The sequence below is a fragment of the Lissotriton vulgaris genome, unplaced genomic scaffold (genome assembly GCF_964263255.1).
Source record: "Lissotriton vulgaris unplaced genomic scaffold, aLisVul1.2 SCAFFOLD_2859, whole genome shotgun sequence".
Classification (NCBI taxonomy): Eukaryota; Metazoa; Chordata; class Amphibia; order Caudata; family Salamandridae; genus Lissotriton; species Lissotriton vulgaris.
The window spans coordinates 56028-79875 of NW_028244334.1; the positions used below are offsets into that span (position 1 = coordinate 56028).

Here is a 23848-nt window from a genome sequence, read left to right on the forward strand (position 1 = left end):
ACCGGAGGCAGATCAGCATTCTCCTGTTCGTCTGCAGGTACATGTTCGTCCCTGTGTGCCCTTCGGATCGTCTTTAGGAAGTCCTCAGCTTTTTGCGGATTGGTAAAAAAACGTTGCTTGCCCTGATGAGTGACTCGGAGCTTTGCAGGATACAAGAGGGCATAGTCTATTTGGGCCTCCCGCAGTTTTTTCTTCACTGGAAGGAACTTGCGCCGTTCATCCTGAACCATCGGTGTAAAGTCGGGGTAGATGGAAAAAGTGATTCCGTCGTACTGCAGTGATCTTTGAGTCCGAGCAGCTCTGAGGGCTGTGTCACGATCGCGATAGTTCAGGAGACGAGCAATTATAGGCCTTGGTGGCAAACCAGGCTGGGGCATAGGCGCCAGGGAGCGGTGGGCCCTCTCCACAATGAACTGAGGCGAGAAAGCCTCTTCTCCAATTGAGCCTCTCAGCAATTTCTCCACGTATAGTTCCATCCTACCCGTGGCGGTGGATTCCGGCACATTTGTAATGCGAATGTTGTTCCGGCGGCTGCGTGCTTCCAAGTCCTCATTCTTTGCCGCTATGACGCGGAGTAGATTGTCCATTCTGGCCAGCTGCGTCGTGTGGGTCGTAGTTACATCGGTGTTGTCGGAGATCCGCTGCTCCGCAGTCGTAATACGCTCTTCATGGCGGTCGACCTTGTGGACTAAGGCGTCCAGTCGAGCCGTGACCCCATCCACCTTCTCCACAACGGTGGCGAAGCCCTGACGCATCTCCTATATCAGATTGGTAAGGTCCACAGCAGGGGCAGGAGGCGAGGTAGGCTGCGGAGACGGCGCGCTAGGCCCTGGGTTCGTCTGTGTCGACGTGGCGTTTTTGCGAGCGCTATCGAAGCTCAGCTTGGGCTGGCGAGTCTCGGGCCGTCCCATGGCAGTGTCTGGGGGCAAGATGAGGGATGGCAGAGCAATATAGCGCAAGGCCGGGCCACCCTGGGAAGATGCAGCCAGCAGTAGACAGGAGGATCACAAGCTCGGTATGCCTCAGTATACAGCAGTGGAAGCGCCGTCTAGGAAAAGCGCTGTGCAGCCTCCAAGCGCTAGGAGGTAGTAGGCGAATGTCCAGCCAGAGGTAAGTGATCCCAGCAGTGGGCACTCGCAGCACAGAGCCGACCGGGGGAAAGGCCAGGCCACCTAGAGCAACAGCAGGCAGCAGGGTCCAAATCAGAAGGGCAGACAGCGGCAGTTAGCAGCAGGGCATCGTGTCTCACAGGATGGAGCTGCGCAGGGGAGCAGCCACGCAGTGCCTGCACAGCTGACAGTACCTCCGGCACCCGGCGCGATGTGGTAGGTCGCAGGCGAGTGAGGCGGGATGCGACAGGGCTATTGCGCGAAGGGGGGCCGGTCCGACCACCGGTCAGCAGGTCCAGCGGTCTGCGCTGTGTGGGCCGGGATCAGCGGCAGTGCGGGAGATAGGCACGACAGTCCGGAGGGGACCGCAGCTCTACCCGCCGTGCGAGGAGCGTCCCCCTCCCAGCGCCAGCAAAGGTGACTCAGCGGAGGTTGGGGAAGGGGGGGGGGGCAACCGTAGGTGAAGTTCTCAGCGGTCGCCTACCTGTGCGGTCGCCCCAGCACGCCGTCCCAGGAGGATCCCGAGTGCAGAGTCTCGATGCGGCCTGGCACCCTCGTGGCAGTCCCCAGTGTTGCGTGATCGCAGCGACCGGTTGCCCGCACTCCGCAGCTCCAAAGTGAAAGTCGGGCAGATTGCAGCAGCCCGTAGCTCCGGCCCCAGAGCCCGTAGCGGCTCCCAACTTGGGACGAGTGTAGAGCACAGTGCCTGGGTGTGGAATCTGGTAGTTTGAGGGCGATACAGCACCCCGTGGCGCAGGATCTAGGCAGGATCAGTTACCAAGGAGCGGAAGCTGCAGGTCTAGGCAGCCATTCCGCAAGCGCGCCCTCTAGCGCCCCCCCCCGACCTAAAAGGAAATTTGATTGGTTTGCAGTACGGCTGGTGGACAGAATTTGATGGAGTGTGGGGTGCTGGTTTTTGTTCATTATATAAGACTTTAGCGGTTTTAACCCATGATTCCATGGCAACCCTGTTTCCCCTTACACAGGGTTTACTATCTAATTTGTAAATATATAAATTTACTATGGTCGCTGGTAGCAGCTGCCTACCTGGTCTATCATTCATAGTCCAGTTCTGGGTCAAGGCATTGATCTGTGTCATTTGTGGTGGCCTCTGTATATCTGTTCTCATCTGTGACTTTGCTCTAGGGTTCTGTTGCGGGTTCTTTGAATGATTGTCAGTTGATTCTAGAGGTGCGCTGTAGAGTGCTTATGGAGCCCTCAGCGTTCTTCGGTTGGGAGGGCCGTGCCCTCCGCTCTTTCCCTTCTATGAACTTCCTCCAGTGGCAGTGGGGATGCCCCTCAAGTGATCTCCAGCACATCGCTGTTGCTTGGCGGGCCGTGATCTACCCTAAATCCATAAATCTAGACTGCACTTTCTGGGGCTGCGAGTGAGGATACAGGCCCAGTAGACATGTCTCCATGGTTAACACGTGTGCTTTCTCCCGGTTGCCCACTCCCCAAGTCTGCTGTGACCTCGTGCCAATGGAGGGGAAAGCCCATTTCACATGTTTAAAGTCTGCATCTGTTCTGTGGAACCTGGGCATTTTTTGTCTGTTGTCAATAAAATAATGTTCAGTCTTTGGGTGTAAGTACATGGTGTGCAGATAGTTCAATCGCGTCTAGTGGAATCTAGCGTGTCTGGAGACTTCACATGGATATGCCCCTATATGACCCCACTCGTTGTCTCTCAGTTTTGTCCTATTGCTTCCTCGCAGTATGGCCTTAGTTTCGTCAGTGGGGTTGCGGTCAATGCCTACAGGTTTGTATAGCCGAGAAATGAGCTTGCACCCAGTGCCAAAGCTAAGTACAACCTGTAAGACGTCCTGTGTTTTGGATTCAATGTGGCTGCCCTTCCACAGTGTCTGTAGGGAGATTTTTAGTGTCCCATAGGTCAACAATTGTGATTGTGGGAGTGTGTCCTCCTCAATCGGGGAGGAGAACTCTCGTACTTGCCCTTCTGCGTAGCAGTCTCCACTGTGGCAACCATCAGAAAGAGCTGAGCTCGACCCAGAGCCAAGTCACCAGTTTTCTGGGCCCGGCTCACCCTGACTGGGCCACATTAAAGGTTGCCAACACTAACATTGACATGACACATGCTGCACTGAGATCAAAGCACAACTCTGCCAAGTGCCACGCTTGCAGGGTTAAGCGCTTTGAGCAAGCATGAGGAGCTACATATGCATAACATTTGCGTTTTAGTGGGGTGATGAGGGACATGACCTTATCTGCTACTGAAGATGGCTCTTCTCTCTGGGAGTGGATTTTGCCAGATCCAAGTCTGCGCTTCACAGTTTTACGCCAATTGTATTGAATGCATCTCGCTCATTCCCACTCAGCACGGAGGCAACTGACGTTAAAAGAACATCTTGGGAGTAAATATGTGCTGGTGTCTCAGCTGACTATTGTGGAACCTGGGGATCTGGGTGCTGGTTCCAGCTTCAGCGCTTTCCTGAAAATCTTAAGATCTCTTAATCTTCATTTGCCTAAATGTTAATTCAAGAAATGTAATACAGCTGTGGAGCTCAAATGTGTAAATCCTCATTTGATGGGCACAATATTGTTCTGTCTGGAAACACTTGCATGGTAGTATTGTGCTCTGGTTCTCTTTAGCTAGAGTAGCAACATAAAAATACCAGCACCCACACCTATTCACAGTGAGGTGGACATCTCAACACGCAAAGTGAGGCATAGGCCCTCCTCCGAAACCTTTTTCTGTTTCTTGACTGCTGTCATTTCTTCCAAAGTTGTAACATTCACCCCCAATTGATCGCTTCTGGTCAATGTCTAGTTAAAGGTCACTCATCTATGTTCAGCTCGCCTGATGGTTACAGTGTGGTTCCGAAAATTCTGGACTCGTGCAAAGAAAAACGTTGTCGTAACATGACGATTTTTATATCAAAAGACCGATAATGGCTAGTACACTATGTACAAACATTTGAGTCATATTCGAATGGCGAATTTGTCTCTAAATTGCCACTTTTCGTTCTGAACCCTTGGCTTCTATTTTATGGACGGCAGCCATTTTGTTAGTTGCCCTTCACATAGGCTTACAACTACAGCTGAATTCGATATCAAGGACACATACACCTTAATTGACTTTTCTGTGACCTGGCCAAGCTGGAACCATTGCCCCAGGCCAAACCTGTTCGGTCAGTTCCTCTCCCAGTGGCCGAACGAGATAGCATCAAAACACAACATGCCATAAGCCGTTTTCAACGCGCACACACCGTGCCCAAATCTTGCTCACACCTGTCCCTGCTCTTTTCTCTTTTTGCTTTATGATGAGGAGGAGCCCGGTTTTATTGGGGGTACACCGATATCTGATGAAAATGTTGGGCCTTGCCGAGTAATTTATTACGAACTGGACACACTGAAATGTGGGCTTGTCATCATGACTCTGCTTTTTCTTTGTAGGGAAAACATGTGAATAGTGTACTAAAATGTAAAGAATGTTTGCCTGAAGCTTAATATTTTGTATAAAAAGAAGAGCCTGGCTTTGTAAGGTTGAGCAGTCTCCTGAGAATATACACACCGTGTTGTTGTACTTCTAGGACGCTTGTTACTTGGTTGCAGCCAATAAATTTGATCTTTGACTTCACCTAGAAGACTCGTGTTTCTGTGGTCTGAATCAGGAAAGTACTCTGTTGGACCTGGGCCTCTTGGCAGGGTCATCCCTAAACTTTTTGCCTTCCTCCAATACTCTCTCTGACCTATTTTGTTTGGTTTAATGACTCTGGGCACTTTACCACTGCTGACCAGTGCTAAAGTGCATATGCTCTCCCTACTGTAAATTGTACATGCGATTGGTATCCATGATTGGTTCATTGGATTTACTGTTAGTCCTTAGTAAAGTGCACTAGAGAGTGCCGGGGCTTGTAGATGCCAATACTGCTGGTGGGCCTGCAGCGCTGGTTGCGCCACCCACCGAAGCAGCCGTAAAGATGTGTCTGGGAACTGCGCCCGCAGAACCCGCGTGCGGTCTCGTACTGTCACGCTAGCTGGGCAAGTGCACCCACTTGCCAGCCCCGAACCTTCCCTTGACTACATATTAGTCACCCCTATGGTAGGCCTGCGGGCAGGGTGCGTTGTAGGTGTAAGGTAGGACAAGCCCTGATGTGTGTGGCATGTCCTAGTAGTGACTTACAACCAAAACCGTATTTCACTATTGAAGGCTACCTGCTCTATTAGGCCAGACTAGGACCCTGCCGCCACAGAACACCGCTGCCCCGGATGACCAGTGACCTGCTCGGCTGAAGAGCCGCAACGATCAGCGACCCCGGGAAGGCAACGCGACGTGGGACAGATCCCCTGGAAGCCGCCGGCTCCACAAGAACTTTGGTTAACACCGGCCCACGGGCCCCAAGAGAACTGCATAAGAACTGTGGAAAACCTGAACTGAGTAACTTGCAACCGTTATCATAAAGTACGTTGACTGTATTCACAAGCCTGCTTAAAATCTATATAAAGATATATATTTTTACAGAATACGGTCTGGTCTCGTTGTGTGGTGGGTTGGTTGTAAAGGTGTACTATTGCAAGTGTTTAACCTATATGCCCCAAAGATTAGCCTGCGACTGCTTAAGCCACACTACCTAGAGGGTAAGCAGAGGTTGTCTGGAAGGTAACCCTCAGCCCTGAAGAGGAGAGTCCCTGCTTGTCGCTAGTGTTGCACTGCGCCAATTAGAGACTCCCCCTTCCTACATACTCGCGGTCTTTGGGTGTTTCCCCTGACACCGCTGGGTTACCGGATCAGTACCGGTTCTGAAAAACCCAGTACCTCAGTTGGCGCCCAATGTGGGGCAATACCAGCGCTACCGGTCCAAGCCTGAGGTTCGTGAGGAGCTTCGTGTGAAAATTCTGGAGGAAGGCCGCCACTTCATCGACCCCTGCATGTCGACGTGGTCCGAAAGTCTTTGCTGCGAGGTGCCCCGCTTCCCGACGGCTACAAAGGACTGCTGCCCTGGCTGTCGCCCTGATTTGGACCCTTGATGTTTGGTAGAGCGAAACGATAGACGAGTCTTCTGGTGACGTCATCGATACCTCAGTTAAGTATAAGTGGAGCGCCTCCCAGTTAGTCCTTAGTTTTGTTTTGTTTGGAACTTGCAAGCGCCAAAGCCGAAGGACTCGTGTATTCACGAGAATATCGTAATCGATAATCCTTTGAAGTTTGAAGCTAGACTAAAGAGCGAAGATGCCTGGTCTTAGCAGACTTGGAAATTTGTTTTGTCTTGGTTGTAATAATAGGGGCTCCCGACTGGAGGACTCGTGTCCGGTTCCTCCGATTGGAACTCCAACCTATGAATTGTATGTGAAACATGGAGTAGGCCCCATCACATACAATGAAGTGTGGATCACATACACCAGAAAAGACGGTGTTTTAAAATGGCCCCAATATGGTAGCTTTGATACGGAAATCCTAGATAATCTCGAAGTTAAACTTTTTAAGAAGAAAGCCCGGCCGGCAATGTTTGACTCTTTCCGCCTGTGGCGTAAGGAGGCCAAACAGAAGGAAATTAAATTAGCGAAGAAAAATAAGAGAGAAAAGGGTATCTCTATAATGCAAGCTGCTATGCAGTATAAAGACAATGAAGAAGAACAGATGAGTGAGCAGTTGCACAGGCAACGTAAAATGGTAATAGATAAATGTTATCCAGTCTTGCCGCCTCTTCAGCAAGAAGCAGCAAAAGTGCTTGAAAAAGATCCCCTAATGTCGCATTTGTTAAGTTCGCCACCCTCCTGTGCGCAAAATGCTACAGCACCTCCACAACCTTTAGTTGTGCAACCCATGGTTGTTATGCCTCCTGTTCCTCCACAGCACCCACCAGCTATTCTTCAGCTGGCTCCTGTTCCTCCGGTGCAGCCTCCCCAAAGGCCATCGGCATTTACACCTGCTCCTCCTATATTTCCTGCAACTTTAACTACTATATCGACTACCACTCCTGGTACTCCTCCTCCTGACACTGCCTCTGCATCTGCCTCATCTCACCCTGCTTTCCCACTTGTCTTTTCATCGACTTCTCCGTCTGTCCGCCAGAGAGTGGCAAGCACTGTTTCTAGTATTCTATAGCCTCTCTTTGGAGCGGCAAGCCCGACTCATGCCCCTGAACACAAACAGTTGCGTAGCCAACAGCCTGATTCTAGGGAAAAAGAAACGTTAAGTCATTTGGCACATAGATGGGTGACTAACCCGATAATATATGATCTAGAATCTGTTATGGATGTCTTCCATCAGTGGGAAGCATCAAAGCAGAGGTACGTTTTCGAGAAAATGTGTGTTTTTTTATGCGAAGATTTAGAAGAAAATGATTTGGACTCTAATCCGCCCGAGTTGAACCATGTACGGTTTGAATTTTCAAAAGGTACAATTGTGGGTTCGGATGTTAGGAAAGCCGTTGCGACGTTGTTATCACTTAGGACTGAAAGTGTTTCCAAGTCATTGTTTGATTCTGATTCCTCTGTCAAGAAGAAGGGAAGACAATATCCCATGAGAGAGGTTCCCCCAGTTTGAAGAGATGGGGACGCGAATGCTAACCCTATTATTCTGCCACATTTTCAGCGTGTGTGGGTACACGTCCCATGGAAGCGAGCTGAAGTTATAGCCCTTAAACAGACATTGCCTGATCCCCGTAAAAATCCTGCAGGGTATTACAAGGAATTGTCACAGTCTGCAGGTTCATGCATTATGAACTTAGCCGATATCGATATGTTATTTGGGAATGTTGTTCCGCAGCCTTTGTGGGGAAAGATTCGTCATACAGACCATGATCAGGAATTAGGTGGCACATGGGCTAATATTGCTGCCACAGATGCCCTACAAACTGGTGGTGCTAAACCTGAGCCTTTGGTAGCAGAACTCCCTGGTAGGATCATTGATTACATGAAAACTATAATGCCTGCGATGCATGTAAATTGGGATAAGTTGTCTGCATGTAAGCAGAAGAAAGATAAAACGGTGTCCGATTTCTTCACCAGGTTTGAAGAAACGTTTGTCGACCACAGTGGTCAAGATATGAGCACAGAAGGTGGTCAGCGACTGTTCGTCGATAAATTCGTGCACAATCTGCTTCCAGAGTTATGTAAGAAGTTGAAGGATTCGGAGAGTTCATGGGCAGTTTCCTCTTCAGCACAGATATTGGCTACTGCGCAATATTATGAAAATAGAGACAAAGATGAGAAAGAGCAGAAAAGAAAACTAAAGAGTTGAAAACAAAGGTCCTGTTACAGCAAGCATACCCACCACGTGGTGGTAGTGGTCAGAATAATGGCGGTCAGAATAACTATCAGAATATTTATCAGCAACCTCAACAGTTTGAAAAACCAAGAGTAGAGTATACTCAGCCACGCGTTCCTGTGGGTCCCAATCAGTGTTCGTATTGCAAGGAAGAGGGCCATTTTAAGTATAGTTGCCCTATCCTGTTACAACGCGCAAATAGTGTGTCAAACACAAGACGTAGAGGTGTTCAGCAAACACCTAGAGGTAGAGGACATGGAAAGGTCCCTCAGAATGCACGCTCCCTTCCACCTCAAAATTCTATGAATAAGTTTGATCAGCAGAATAACGCATCTGGTAGGACAGCTCAGTACTACGCTGATGATTACTATGCAGAAGATGAGTATATGGAAGGTAATGATTGTTAGGACAGCCATAGCCAAAGAGAGGGAGTTGTTTCAGTTACAGTAGATCAGAGTGGACCATACGTTGAGGTGATTACATCAGGTGTGTCAGAACCTTTTCTGTTGGATACTGGTGCTACAAAGAGTTCTATGATGCACTCAAAACTCCCTGGCGCACCTTTGTCTGGCGAAATGAATGTTTCTGTAGGTTTTTCTGGCGCCCCGGTTAGGAACCCGATTTCATGTCCTATGTCCCTGTCTGTTGGTCCTTGTGAATTCGAAGCACCCCTTATTCTAACAACAGGTTGTGGTGAAAACTTTTTGGGATTGGATCTGTTAAAAAGATTGTATGCGACTTTGTACTGTTCTCCTTCGGGAGTACAACTTACACTAGGTAAGAAAGTGGTTTCTCCAATGTATTTGTCAAGGGATAAAATTCTGACAGAATTGTTGTCTCTACCTAATATTCTTTGGGCTACTGGTCCTAAAGATGTGGGTCTCTTGGAAATACCACCATACGTTGTGACATTGAAAGGTAATGTTAGGATGCCAAGAATTCCCCAATACAAAATTTCTAGTGAAGGTGAAAAAGCGTTGTTAACGATAATTTACGATTTGATTGAAAAAGATGTGATTGAAGAGACAAGAGGCAACGTTTGCAATAGTCCTGTTCTGCCTGTTTTGAAACGAACTGACCCGTCTCAGCCACCTGTGTACAGATTTGTCATTGACCTTAGAGAGGTGAATAAAATAGTAGTGCACAATTTCCAGTTGTTCCTGACATTACTGCCCTGTTGACTATGATCCCAGCCTCTGCAACATGGTTTTCGGTGATTGACTTGAAGAATGCTTTCTTCAGCATCCCAATTGCTGAGGAAAGTAGGGATATTTTTGGTTTCAGTTTAGGAGGACGAAGCTTCCGCTTTAAACGTGCTCCCCAGGGCTACTGTGGAAGTCCATCAATATATAGTCAAGCTCTAAAAACACAGCTTGATACCATCTTTCTACCTGAAGGCGCTACCCTCATTCAGTATGTTGACGACTTGCTTGTTGCTGCAGATTCTGAGGATATTTGTAAAGAAGCCACTTTGTAATTGTTGCGTCATTTGTGTGATCTGCATCACAAAGTGTCTCTGCCTAAATTGCAATATTGTCGACAAGAAGTGACCTACTTAGGTCACCTCTTATCGAAGGAGGGAAGGAAACTGACCCCAGAAAGAATCCAGGCAATAGCAACATTAAGTGTGCCAAAAACACAGAGAGAAGTACGTGCTTTCTTGGGTGTTACATCGTACTGTAGACAGTGGATTCCAAATTTTTCTTTACTGGCCAAACCATTGGTGGCATTAACATGTAAAGATACACCCAACCCCGTGCCTTGGTCTGAAGAGTGTCAGAAAAGTTTTTCTGAATTGCGCACAGCATTATGTTCGGCTCCTGTGTTGGGTACCCCCACCTACAGTAAGCCTTTTACATTGTATGTCCATGAGCAAGAAGGTTGTGCATTATCAGTGTTGACACAGTTGTTTGGAGACAAGCAGAGTCCATGTGCATATTTTTTGTCGACTTTGGATCCAGTAGCTAAAGCATTGCCAAGTTGTTTAAGAGCAACAGCAGCTGTTTCTATTCGACAGTCTGCTGGTTTAGTAATGAATAACACGTTAATGGTTATGGTTCCACAAGCAGTGGACACGTTGTTAAACAGAACCAAGACACAGCACTTAACTAGTGCTCGATTGTCAGGTTACTACCTAACTTTGTTAGCAAGCCATGTGCACATCAAAAGATGCAGCACATTAAACCCAGCCACGTTATTGCCAATTCCAGTTGAGGCAGAGAATGCTGAAGAACAGCATGATTGTTTTCTTAGAACAGAAGAAGAAACAAAAGGGAGAATAGACCTCCAAGATACTCCTCTTGCTGAATGTGATGGTACCTTATGGGTGGATGGTTCATGCTTCAAGCTTCCGAATGGTGACACGACTGCAGCATATGCTGTCACAACTTTGCATACAATCATTGAAGCCACACGTATTCCACATAATTCAGCTCAAGCAGCAGAGTTGATTGCACTTACAAGAGCGTGTGTGTTATCAAAAGGAATGAAAGTGAATGTGTACACCGACAGTCAATATGCCTTCGGTGTGGCTCACAGTTTTGGACGATTGTGGCATGAATGTGCTTTTTTAACTTCGCATGGAGCAAAAATCCAACATGGTCAGTTGGTGAATGAGCTTCTTGAATCACTGACCTTGCCTCTGCAAGTTGCAATTGTGAAATGTAGTGCCCACAAGAGGGTGACTGATGATGTTGGTCGTGGGAATGCATTTGCTGACGAAGTTGCAAAAGAAACAGCAATGAATTTGACAAACCGAATGTATGTTGCAGGCCCTGCAAGATGGGTTGGTGATGTTGGAATGTGTGAGGACACGATAGAGAGTGTGAAATCGATCCAATCTGAGGCTACAGAGAAAGAGATGAGCATGTGGAGAGAAAGTACGGGCAGAATGGATGCAAATAGTTGTTGGGTTGAATTGTCAGAGCATCAGAGATGGTTGCTACCCGATGCGTACGTGCTTGCAGTAGTTACAATGGCTCATGGAATGGCTCATATCAGCGTGAAAGGGATTTGCAAGTTGTTGGCTCCAGTATGGCAAAATGCTGGAATTCTGAAGTGTGCAGAGAACGTGGTCAAGAATTGCATGGTATGTCAGAAACACAATCCTGGTAGGGGCACCCCAACTCAAGCTGGTCATTTTGCACCTCCTACGTATCTGTTTGAGGTTTTGCAGCTAGATTTCATCCACATGGAGAGATGCAAAAATTTAAAATACGTACTCGTTGTTGTCTGTGCCTTCTCAAGATGGGTAGAAGCATATCCCCTAAAGGACAATACTGCCTTGTCCACAGCGAAAGCCCTTGTCAAAGAATTCTTCCCCAGGTTTGGAATGCTGAGAGTGGTCTGGAGTGATAATGGGAGTGAATTTGTGGGACGAGTGATGAAGGAAGTATGTGAAGGGCTAGGCATTAAACAAAAGTTCCACGCTGCAAATCACCCCCAATCAGCTGGATTAGTAGAATGCTACAACAGCACCCTAAAACTAAAATTGGCCAAGATTCAAGCGAGCACTGGTCTTAAATGGCCTGACGCTCTGCCCTTAGCACTCCTATCCACCAGAATGACCGTGCATTCAAGAGTGAAACTTAGTCCCTATGAAATTGTCTTCGGCCGTCTGGCCAACATATGGGGGGTGCCCAGACCCACCAAGTTCAGTGAAATTGAACACCCTGTTTTGCTTGACTATTTGTACTAATTGACGGCTAAATTGCGTGTTTTACACCAACAGGTCCATGACTCCCTGCCTCCGGTCTCTGAAGCTCCAGGACATCAAATCAATCCTGGATCCTGGGAGTTGGTGAAAAACTTTCAGCGAACAAAGAACGACCAGCCCAGGTGGACCGGACCACACCTCGTCCTTCTTTCCACAAGATCAGCTGTTTGAGTGGAAGGAAAGAAGAACTGGATCCACGGGATCCACTGCAAACGGATCCCTCTGCCTCTGCCCTATGACCGGTGGGTCCAGGAGGGTGTCGCTGACTCAGAGACTGATACTGTGCCGCGGTCTCTACCTTTCAGTGATGCTCGTGTAAAATGAACAATTACTGAGCAAGAGAGTGACAATATTTTGCAGCTGTATCACCATCAGTTCAATTGGACACCACAGAACCTGAACTCTTGTTCCGAGACCATACGATACCGGGAAAACAACAGTATAATCTGAGGCCAAGAAATACGAACTAATAAAAATTAACTAATAAAGTTTTTTTTCCCCCAAGTACTATTTTTGAAAGCGCAGCTCTCCCATCTGAGAAACTTGCTTATTTTTGTTTTTTCGAACCGCCATCCGGGTTCCGCTGCTACGGCCGCGATTGCCCAAAGTCTTTGGGGTGCAGCTGACGACGTTAGGTCGACAGTTCTGGTTGGTCTAAGGGAGTTGCCCTGGATCAACAGAAGCATTCCTTAGCAGAATCAACCTCCCATCGAGGGCAGCATTGTAGAGAGGATGGAGTTTTTCAAAATGGAGACATCTGCCAAAGCTGTGAACTTTAAAGCCAGAATATGTGGATTGATGACAAAGAAACGTTTTTTATTATTATGCATTTTTCTGTTATTAAGTGAAATGATGTTTTTAGTAGGATATGTATTGTTTTCTTTACAAGCAACCTTTGCACCGACTACATCGCCCATACCTCCTCCTACTGTTTCTGCACATTCTTTTCAACCCCTTCCTGAACATGAGTCCGCTAGGAGATTAGAGTTTATTAATAACTCCTTCATTCAGCTCTTGCACCAACACCAACTAGTAATGAACACGACTAACTGTTGGGTGTGTGGTCTTATGCCTCACACGTCGGATAAAGGTATCCCTTACCTTGTCCTGCCATTCAGCCACAATGGTTCTGTGTGGGCATACAGAACAATGTTCATCTATGCACATGAAGTCTACCCCTTACGTTCTGAAACAGACAATCCTAAGAATAGTGCTCTAGTTAAGGGTATAGTAGATATGATTAAAGAAGATATTTCCTATGAGACTATCCCAAGAGATGAGACACTAGTATACATAGGATGGAACGTGACCGGATATGGAGCTACTCTGAGTGAGAAACAGCAAGCTAAGAGATCTTCCCTGATTTGGATTGTACCCCATCAGGGTCACCTGTGTCTGCAAGGTACTGGCAAGAATCCCAGATCTCAGTTAGGGAAGAGTGTCTGTACTGAAATGTATGTTTTTTCATCTCAGACTTCCCCTTCATTTTTAGCAGCTAAGGGTACCTATTTCATCTGCCATGATAGAGCCTATACATGGTTGCCCCCTGACTTTTCAGGCACATGCTTCATTTCGTTCCTGTTGCCTCCCACCTACACAGCAGCAGCAGATTACCATAAGACAAGGATAGTTAGAGGTGTCTTGAGTAATGAAGACACTGCAGGACAAGAATTTGGGGATTTCACAAACGGTTTTCTGCCGTTCTGGGGACCGATGGTTAACAGCAGAAACATAAGGCAATTAGCAAGGGTGGTTGAATCCACCGTAGTTGAAACTGCTGGTGCCCTTAGTAACTTGACTGCTGAGCTCCAATCGGACCGTCTTATGACCCTTCAGAACAGGGCCGCATTAGACGTCATACTTGCAGACCGAGGTGGGGTATGTAAATTGATCCAATCGAGTTGCTGTGTTTTCATTCCAGACAATGCTCCAACAGTATACCAGGCCATCTCCAGACTGCATAAGATTTCCGAATCTATTCATGTTGATAAAGGAGATTGGTCTTTCATGGGATGGTTCTGGGAACTAATATCCGGCTGGGGATGGAAAATTCTGTTGGTCATTGGGATGGTCTTGGCCATTCTTTTCCTGTTCTGTCTGTGCGTGCAGTGCAGTGAAGTAGTGTGGCTCACTGGTTAGAGGCGGCAGACCCGAGAGCAGAGGACGGCCCGGGACCAGGGTTCGATTCCCGGCGCGGCAGGTTTCTGGACCAGGGTCAGCGGACTCGATAATTCTCTCGCCTCGGTGCCCACTCTGATCAGCGTTCACACTCGGCAACTCTGGGCATTAGCTTGCCTCATCTTCACTAACGACCCCACCAGACCGCCGGGGATGCCTGGTCTCACCTTGGAGATACCCATTAAGGCACCATCTCTCAGGAAAGCCAGGAAGGGTTTCGCAGCGGTCGAAGCGCCTTGGGACCCTACGGGTAAGTAGTGCGCTATATAAATGCCTATACATTTACATTTACAGTGTGCTCCTGCAATATGTGGCCTCTGTGCTACATCATGTGTAAGGAAGCCTGTGTCAAAAGACGAACTAAGTACCAGAATGATGTTACAGCAACATCTCAATGACTTTAGGAATATAGACCTGGACTCAGATTAGCATGAGATTAGGTTAAATTGCCTATGTAAGGGCAAAAGGAGGGTTTGTGGTTCCGAAAATTCTGGACTCGTGAAAAAAAAAACTTTGTCGTAACATGACGATTTTTATATCAAAAGACCGATAATGGCTAGTACACTATGTACAAACATTTGCGCATATTCGAATGGCGAATTTATCTATAAATCGCCACTTTTCGTTCTGAACCCTTGGCTTCCATTTTATGGACGGCAGCCATTTTGTGAGTTGCCCTTCACATAGGCTTACAACTACAGCTGAATTCGATATCAAGGACACATACACCTTAATTGACTTTTCTGTGACCTGGCCAAGCTGGAACCATTGCCCAGGGCCAAACCTGTTTGGTCAGTTCCTCTCCCAGTGGCCGAACGAGATAGCATCAAAGCACAACAGGCCATAAACCGTTTCATCACACACCCTGCCCAAATCTTGCTCACACCTTTCCCTGCTCTTTTCTCTTTTTGCTTTATTATGAGGAGGAGCCCGGTTTTATTGGGGGTACACCGATATCTGATGAAAATGTTGGGCCTTGCCGAGTAATTTATTACGAACTGGACACACTGAAATGTGGGCTTGTCATCATGACTCTGCTTTTTCTTTGTAGTGAAAACATGTGAATAGTGTACTAAAATATAAAGAATGTTTGCCTGAAGCTTAATATTTTGTATAAAAAGAAGAGCCTGGCTTTGTAAGGTTGAGCAGTCTCCTGAGAATATACACACCGTGTTGTTGTACTTCTAGGACGCTTGTTACTTGGTTGCAGCCAAAAATTCGATCTTTGACTTCACCTAGAAGACTCGTGTTTCTGTGGTCTGAATTAGGAAAGTACTCTAGGTCTTTGGGTGTTTCCCCTGACACCGCTGGGTTACCGGATCAGTACCGGTTCTGAAAAACCCAGTACCTCAAAAGGCCTGCTCAACTGTCCATGTTTGCTGACACTGCTCTGAAGCTCTGCACTTTACTAATTTTTACAATTCATCATAATAATTTGGGATCTGCAGCATTACACCCCCTGCCTGTGAGGTGCCGGGTTTTTAGGAACCCGGTGGTGCCAGGGGATAACACCCGAAGACCTCTGAGTTCTCCCTGTTCCGGACCACAGAAACCAAGAGTCTTCTAGGTGAAGTCAGAGATCGAGGTTTATTGGCTGCAACCAAGTAACATGTGTCCTAGAATTACAACAGCACGGGTCGTAAGTTCTCAGGAGACTGTTCGTTTTTACAGAACCAGCCTGCTCCTTATATACGAAAATAACAGCCGTAGGCAAGAATTCTTCAGTTTACAATACGGTCATAGACATATTTTCACAATAGAGCAAAAAGCAAAGTCAAGTCGCCCAACCCGTATTTTAGGTGTCCAGTTTGTGAGATGACCCAGCCCAGCCCGGAATTACAATCAGATATCGATGAAACCCCAATAAAACAGGGCACCTCCTCGTCGTAAAACTGGCCATAAACAAGGAGCACGGACAGGTGTATGTGTGTAGAAAACATGGTCTGTATGTAGTGAATGGTTTATGGCATGTTATGCATTGATGCTATCTTATTCGGCCACTGGGCGAGGAGCTGCCTAAACAGGTTTTGGGCTGGGGGCAGTGGAGTCAGTTTGGCCAAGTCATGGGGAAGTCAGCTAAGGTGGGCGTGTCCTTTCAGATCAAGCTCGACCTTAATCGATTGACTTATATGAGGGCAAACCATAAGATGGATGCCGTTCACAAAATGGAGTCCGAGGGTTCAGAACGGAAACCATGATTTAAGGGTGTTAGCATCGCTCAATCACGACGCAAATGCATAGGGATAATGTCCTAATCGTTACCGGTCTGCCGATACCAAATTCGTCATGGTACGATGATATTTTGTGACACGAGTGTTGGACCTCGGTATTGGTATTACAGCAGGGTCCAGAAAAGCCTTTATTCTTATGGCAAATAGTAATACTATCTCTAGCACAAGAAATGTCTTCAGATCTTGTGCAGGATGCCTTTGGAATGAGCGGAAGGAGCACTGTGCTTACATTAAATGGCAGTGAGGCTGTCACAACATCCTTGTTAGTAGAATGTTTTCTGGGTATAGGAAACATTCCTAGCACTGTAAGCTTCCCTAGGTCTCCAGTGTTTGCCGTTGTATGTCAGGGGAAGGCGCACATGGATGTAAACGTAATTGGTCTCACGTACGTATGACCCAAATACAAATCATAAGCTTTGCTTCAGAAAGTGGAGACTCACAAAACTTAGTTGTTCAATATTATAAACTTCAAGTTTGGATCTTCTGTAGACTTGTATAGCTCAAGCCCTTTCTACTCTAATCTAGGGGAACACAGAGACCTTGTTGGGGGTGATCAGTCCCATTCCGTTCTAGCCTTCTGTTTGGACGGCAGTCCTCATGACGGGTGCCCAAGTCGGTTCAGCGGTGCAGTAGTTACATTTAAATTTGGTTTCTGTGTAATGAACAATCTAGATGCATCAAATCTAATCACTTTGCTGTTCAGTAACTGGAATGTTTTGTTTTTTAATATTCATTTAAAGTACTAGAATGGTGCTCAAATGCACTGTTAAAGAGTTACAATGGAACCTAGACTAGTAGGGCATCAATATATGAGAAAACTGTGAGTTAGTCAAATGGCTAGTGGTAACATGGTAAACAAGCATTGCAAAGCTTAAGATTTTACTACCACTTATCCGTCATTATTTGTAAGAAATTGATTGTTATTTGGGGTGGAAGGTTGACTTCCCACTTCAGGGAATAATCACAACCCTTTCCAGGGTTAACCCTCAACGTCACTGAGCTCGTCCCCATAGTCCCTTTGGCACAGAGCAGACAGGCTCACCCAAGGGCAATACACAAGGTATTTATGCAGCACTGAAACAGTAATAACACTGAAATTCCAAACCATAAAAATATCAAGCCAAATTAGAAAACGAGTGTACAATTATAAAGCAAAATGAAAAAAAATCCATTAAGGGCTCCGGTGAAATAGGAATTTTTTAAGTTTTATGTGAGAAACAAAATGCCAAAGGACGTGGTGGGCAGCACCTAGGTGTAATTAGAGGCTGACTGTGATGGAGCACAGATCTAATACACCAACCAGGTTCGCCCTGGTCAAAGATTTTACCTACTGATTTATCCCTTTAATTCCCAACCCACCATAGAAGTAAAAAGCTAAAGCCCCTCATGGGTGGCACCTAGATTCTCTGAGTGTTGGGCAGATTACAGTTTTTGCAGACTGCTGAGCCATGCATTGTTCATATATATTTGTGCTCTGATTGCTGTGTAATGCATTCCTCTTAAGGGTTTTTGCAGACAGACTGCTGAGCCATGCATCCTTCAGATATATTTGTGCTCTGATTGCTGTGTCATGCCTGCCTCTTAAGGATTTTTGCAGACAGGCTACTGAGCCATGCATTCTTCAGATTTATTTGTGCTCTGATTGCTGTGTCATGCGTGCCTCTTAAGGGTTTTTGCAGACAGACTGCTGAGCCATGCATTCTTTAGATATATTTGTGCTCTGATTCCTGAGTCATGCATGCCTCTTTAGGGTTTTTGCAGACAGGCTGCTGAGCCATGCATCCTTCAGATATATGTGTGCTCTGATTGCTGTGTCATGCATTCCTCTTAAGGGTTTTTGCAGACAGACTGCTGAGCCATGCATCCTTCAGATATATTTGTGCTCTGATTGCTGTGGCATGCCTGCCTCTTAAGGATTTTTGCAGACAGGCTGCTGAGCCATGCATTCTTCAGATATATTTGTGCTCTGATTGCTGCGTCATGCATGCCTCTTTAGGGTTTTTGCAGACAGACTGCTGAGCCATGCATTCTTCAGTCCCTGCAAGATACTGTATCGCGCAAGCATTATCCAGTACTTTCACACAACGGGTGCAATCCGGGCCATGGGCGGCGGCGGCGCGTGTACTGATTGGACAAAGACATTCATCCACTCACAACGGTGCTACAATCGCCTCTTAGCTTGAATGGTGCTTGCATTGCTTTTGTTGCAGTTTATCCAAGAGTGCTGCTCACAAAGGGTCATGAGACTGAGCATGGTTTGTTGTGTGCTCCTAGAAGCCTTCAGTGGTTTCCAGGAGGAGAGAACAACTTAGCGCTTTGATTCTTCCTTCGAGACCTAGTGTACGCAATAATAATTATACATTAACAATAATAATAGCAACTACTGAAATGATTTTAATTACTGCAACAACAACAGAAAGAGAGCTCAGTTTACATATCCTCCCATTCTGAACACACAATGCTTTTTAAGTTCTTTATTGCAGCTAATAAAACTGGCATTTTTGTCTCTGCCCCCATTTCTGGTCCCATTATCTTTTCTTCTTGCCCTTCTATTGAAGGGCTGGAAGAAAAGCTAATGGGACCAGAAAACAAGCTATTGTTTATGTCTGGCATTCTCCTGGTGTTCCTCGTTCACCCCCTTCACTTTACATTTTCCTGTTCGCCTTGACGTCTCTCTAACATTATAGGAAATAAAAAGGATTTATAGAGCGCAAACAAATGCCCAAAGGTGTCAAGGCGCTGACAGCAATTATCCCTAAAGAAGGGAAAGAAGACGTAAATAGAAATTCCATGGTCTCATGCCCCGAAAGCATCCATGACAGAATAAAAAGTCAGGTTTTTAACCCCTTTAGCGCGGCGTAGATTCCGCTGTGGTGCGGACGTTTCTCTACGCGGGCGGGGCTGTGTCGGCCAACGGACGTGTGCAGCACTACGGAGGTAGTGCTCGTGACAGCCGTTGGCCGAATCACGCAACAAACGGGTTAAGGCCTTACGAAATGGGGTGTGAGCCTGAAGACTGGAGATGGAACGGAGAAGGGAGTTCCATAGCTTGAATACGGCCACGGAAAAGGCTCTGGACTCCCCAACTTGCCTTATGGTATTTAGGAACAATTACATGATTTTGACTTGAGGATTGAGGCTGTCCGGAGGGAATATATCATTGAAACATGTCTTTAATATCTCCTTTCCCACATGTTATGCAGTGCCTTGTGAACAATGCATAAAGTTTGAAGGTAATAGGTTTGTCACAGGTAGCCAATTGACCTTCAGAATCTCTGCCAAAACTGATTGAGATTTAGGAATATCAAAAATCAATCATACAGCCGCATTTTCGACCAGCTGCAGTTTGGCTATTACAGTCTTGTTGATAGCCAGGTGGAGCGCATTGCAGTAGTCTAACCGGGATGAGATCAGTCCCCAGGCCACTTGCTTACGTGCCGAGAGCGAAATGTAAGGATCTCTACTTCTCCAGGCGCCCTTTTACTTCCTTCCCTCGCACTTTTTCTTCCTTGGCTTTCCCTCTCTCTCGTATCTGTACTGCTGTTCCTCGTTTCCATCTTGTCACCCCGACTGCGCTTCCCGCCCATTGAATACGGATCACGAGGGCTTCAGAAGGAACCATGGCTGGTGACGGCGACCTCTGTGCTCTCTCCTTGTGTATAGACTTATTTATTTAAGTGATCAGTCTTTTAAAAACAAAAACCATTAAACCAATGACCTTCATATTAGTACTACTGCATACTTATATAAACACGTAAAATCATTAGTAGCATTTTTACACGGTTGGCCTACAACATACTTTTATACATCAATTATTTAAAATTTTGTTTAAAATGGAGATATGGGAGTTCTTGTCTTTGTGACAGATTATTGGGATCTCCACGGACTTTCAGCCAATTTCCTTTAAATACAGATTTAAAAGTTTCACCCCCCCCTGCACTGTTCAGTGATCTCTGAGGGGCTGTTGTGGATGGATGTGATCATGTCTGTGATCCTTGAATACTAATTTAGTGGGAAGTAGCCCCTTTTGGAACATGGTCTTCTTGTCTGCTCAGTGGGCTAAAAATAGCTGGTATCAGAGCTTCCTGCCTGTTACCGACCCACTGGGTGTCTTAAGTTATCGCGTCACCATCCCTAATCCCTGGCCAAGCAAGATCAGGCTGCAGATTTAGTGGGAACGGCCCTCCTAGGGCACCAGGCCAAGTTAGGCACCCATCCTCTGTGCTGCTGTAGAGACCCTAGTACTTGGAATTCTACTTCATTCCCTATTCGGTGTCATTCTCTGCCATGCCAGCAGTAAATGTAAAATGTATTTTCAGCTAAATAGTTGGGCACAGGTGCTTTTATGGTGAGATGTGTGTCGCATTTCAACAGGAATTTTTATCGACACACACTTTTCCCTTTCTGTTTTGAAAGTCTTTAACAATGTAGGTTATATTACAAAATAACGTGTTTTCTCTCACTCCGCATGTGTCTCCTTTCCATTGCCCCGTTAGGCCCTCTCATGCACCCTGCTTGTCATATAATGCATTTAAACATTATAACTCCGCTCCATTCATGGAAACTCTACAGCTCACCCCCTCCAATCTTACTGACCAAGCAATGCTCCTGCCTGCCAGTGTCTCATTATTACCTATTTACTTCAGTGTGTATGAGGTGTGGGCTGGTTTACATGTGAGTGTCTTTTAGCCTGTGTGTTTGTGTGCATGTTTGTGTGCATCTATTTGAATATCTGTTTGTGGGTGTTAGTTTGTTTCTATTTGTATTTATGTGTTTGTGTGCACCATTGTGGGTAGTTAGGAGTCTGTATGTTCATGTTTGGTGTGTATTTGTGGGTCTGTGCATCTCTTTGTATGTGTATTTCTTTGTGGGAGCACTCTTTTCTGTCTTTATCAAGCAATCAATCAGGACCATTGCAAAGCGTCCTACATACCCGTGAGGGTCTCAAGGCGCTCTGGGGGTGGGGGGGACGCTGCTACTGATCAAAGAGCCAGGTCTTGAGTAGTCTTCTGAAGGCCAGTAGGTCTTGGGTCTGCCGTAGGTAGGTGGGGAGGATGTTCCAGGTCTTGGCGGCGAGGTGGGAGAAGGATCTGTCTCCGGCTGTTGTTCTTCGAATGCGGGGGACAGCGGCGAGGGCGAGGTCGGCAGATCGGAGCTTGCGGGTGGGGGTGTAGAAGCTGAGTCGTCTGTTGAGGTACACTGGGCCGGTGTCGTGGAGGGCTATCAATGTGCTTAACCTCTTCCTTAGAAGATAGAAATCCTCTTTTAATGAGGTATTCCCTATGCCTGCCCTATACATTAAAACACACATTAAATTACATTAGCACACCCAATTTTCTATGTATTCACAGTCAATTATTAGGATAAGATTTTCAGTGTAAAAACTGTACTTGTAAATCATTATTTTTCGCACAAACACAGATTGTTTATCCTCCACTTCTACTTTCAAACACAATGTGTAAACTACAGGCGTAGCTTTTATTAGTGCAGCAGGTGCAGTGGCACCAAGGCCCACTGAACTCTAATTATTGCTGTATTTCATAGTTTAACATGGGCCAAAGTGGTTATTTCTTTCTTGGACTAGAGCCCCTGACACACTGGCTACTGCTGTCACCTAGCCTTGCTGGAGAACGTTATTTGCGAGAGGAATGCTGTATGGAAGAGTAAAGACTTGTTGGATATTGTTCTACTCGTGAAATACACCTGCTTTAGAGTTGGAAATGATTATCAGCCCCGTCAGTGGCGGGAGGTTCCATCGGGGAGCATGGCAGTGCCTAACATGACTGAATGTGAACACAGCTAAGTACAGGAGGCTGCTCTGTGCATTACAGGTGCCTGTATTCTAGGTCTTGTCATGACATTTGGACAACTTAACTAGATATGGTGATCTCCTGTATGTGCTGCAAGTACATAATATTAAGGCGTTAAGAGCCCAGTTCCTTGGGGAAGTTTACTTGCGAACCATAGCGACTCGAAGAGGGAGCAGCCATAAAGACAAGCCCCAGGGCAGTCAGGAGGTGCGCCTCTCATTCTGGAGCTCCGCTGATGACCGACATCTTCCCTGGTGTAACGTGCTGAATGCACACAGCGGCGCCCCCCCCCACCCAAGACAACGCTCATGGTATCGATGAGAGAGCAGCAGACCCCTGCTGATTGGGACACCTTCAGGAGACGATTGCCGCCATATGCTCAGAAAACCGGGACTGGGCGGACTCACAAGCTGACACAATCGGGGCATTACTTAATGCACAAAGCGGTCACTGTACCTGAGCTTGCGATGTGGGAAGGCATGCATGTCCTGTTTAAGTGAGCCTGTGGATTGCAACGCACTGTGGGGATTACAACTACCAGCAATCTGTGCGTATGCCGCACACTGAGGTCAGAAACATCGTGCCTCTGATTGGATTATTTCATCATCCAATGGGAATACACCCAGCAGCATATGAAAGCCCCGTGCAGATAACAAAGACTAAACACGAAGCTGGCAATGATTAAGGCACGAAACGCGTCTGCCAGGTGTTTTCTTTTTCCTGATGGTGGCAAAATAAATTTTCCTGAAGAGGCTCCAAGCATGTGTCGGACCCGTTTTTCATGAAAGCGGGATTGGTGTGTATATATATATATATATATATATATATATATATATATATATATATATATTCAAAGCTCCGCAACTCTGCGACCGGGAAACGGCAGCAGAAAGCAACAAGACGGCACTCACAGCAGATATTAAACCAAGTTCGGTTTATTTTGCGCAAAGAAAATGTTATCAGACGCGTTTCAGCACTTGCCTTTGTCAGTGTCAGCTGGCGTCGGCAGTGCAGCAATTGATAAGGCTAAATTCATTGAAACAAAAGAGGGTTCAAACATACAAATGAAAGCGCCATCTTGAAACGATGAAATAACGCTATTTACAATTTGAATTCCACATTTGTGAGCAATGAAAGAAAACTGTACATTTATAAACATTCAATTATCGTGTTATTAACTTATTGAGCCCTGGATGGGCTAATTAAACACAAATTCCTACTTTTCAGCGAAAAAATTCATTGCTCAACTGATCTTATATTCGTGTTGGTAGACAGTTGAAATAACCCAATCCCCGTGATTTCTTAATCTATGGTAACAATTAAGGCCTGGATGGCCATAAACACAGATACCAATGTTAACAAAACCACACTACATAAACCCTAACTAAAGGAAAGGGGTGTGAGGGGGGGGGGGTGTTTGTTCTTCTGTGGACCAAGTGATAACTACGCCTTATATAAAGTAAAAAAGAAATTACACTACAGACAGTGGCGTGGTTCAGAAACAAGGGAAAGTGTTCATAGGTGTGATAGTAACTCCTCCCCTGCGTTAAGTCCTCCTGGTGACTTCGTTTGGA

General features: G+C 46.3%; 2 protein-coding genes and 1 pseudogene across 2 annotated transcripts in view; all 3 read left to right on the plus strand.

The window, feature by feature from the left end:
* Nucleotides 1-23848, plus strand: part of LOC147667603 (uncharacterized) — a 215969-nt gene that overhangs the window by 44658 nt on the left and 147463 nt on the right. The gene's annotated exons all lie outside the window — the stretch shown is intronic.
* LOC147667604 (uncharacterized) lies at nucleotides 6301-8747 on the plus strand (annotated as a pseudogene).
* Nucleotides 12788-15297, plus strand: LOC147667605 (endogenous retrovirus group PABLB member 1 Env polyprotein-like). The gene is made up of 2 exons (XM_086948793.1): nucleotides 12788-14055; nucleotides 15285-15297. Exons 1-2 carry the CDS (start codon nucleotides 12788-12790, stop codon nucleotides 15295-15297), a joined length of 1281 nt encoding a protein of 426 aa, XP_086804919.1.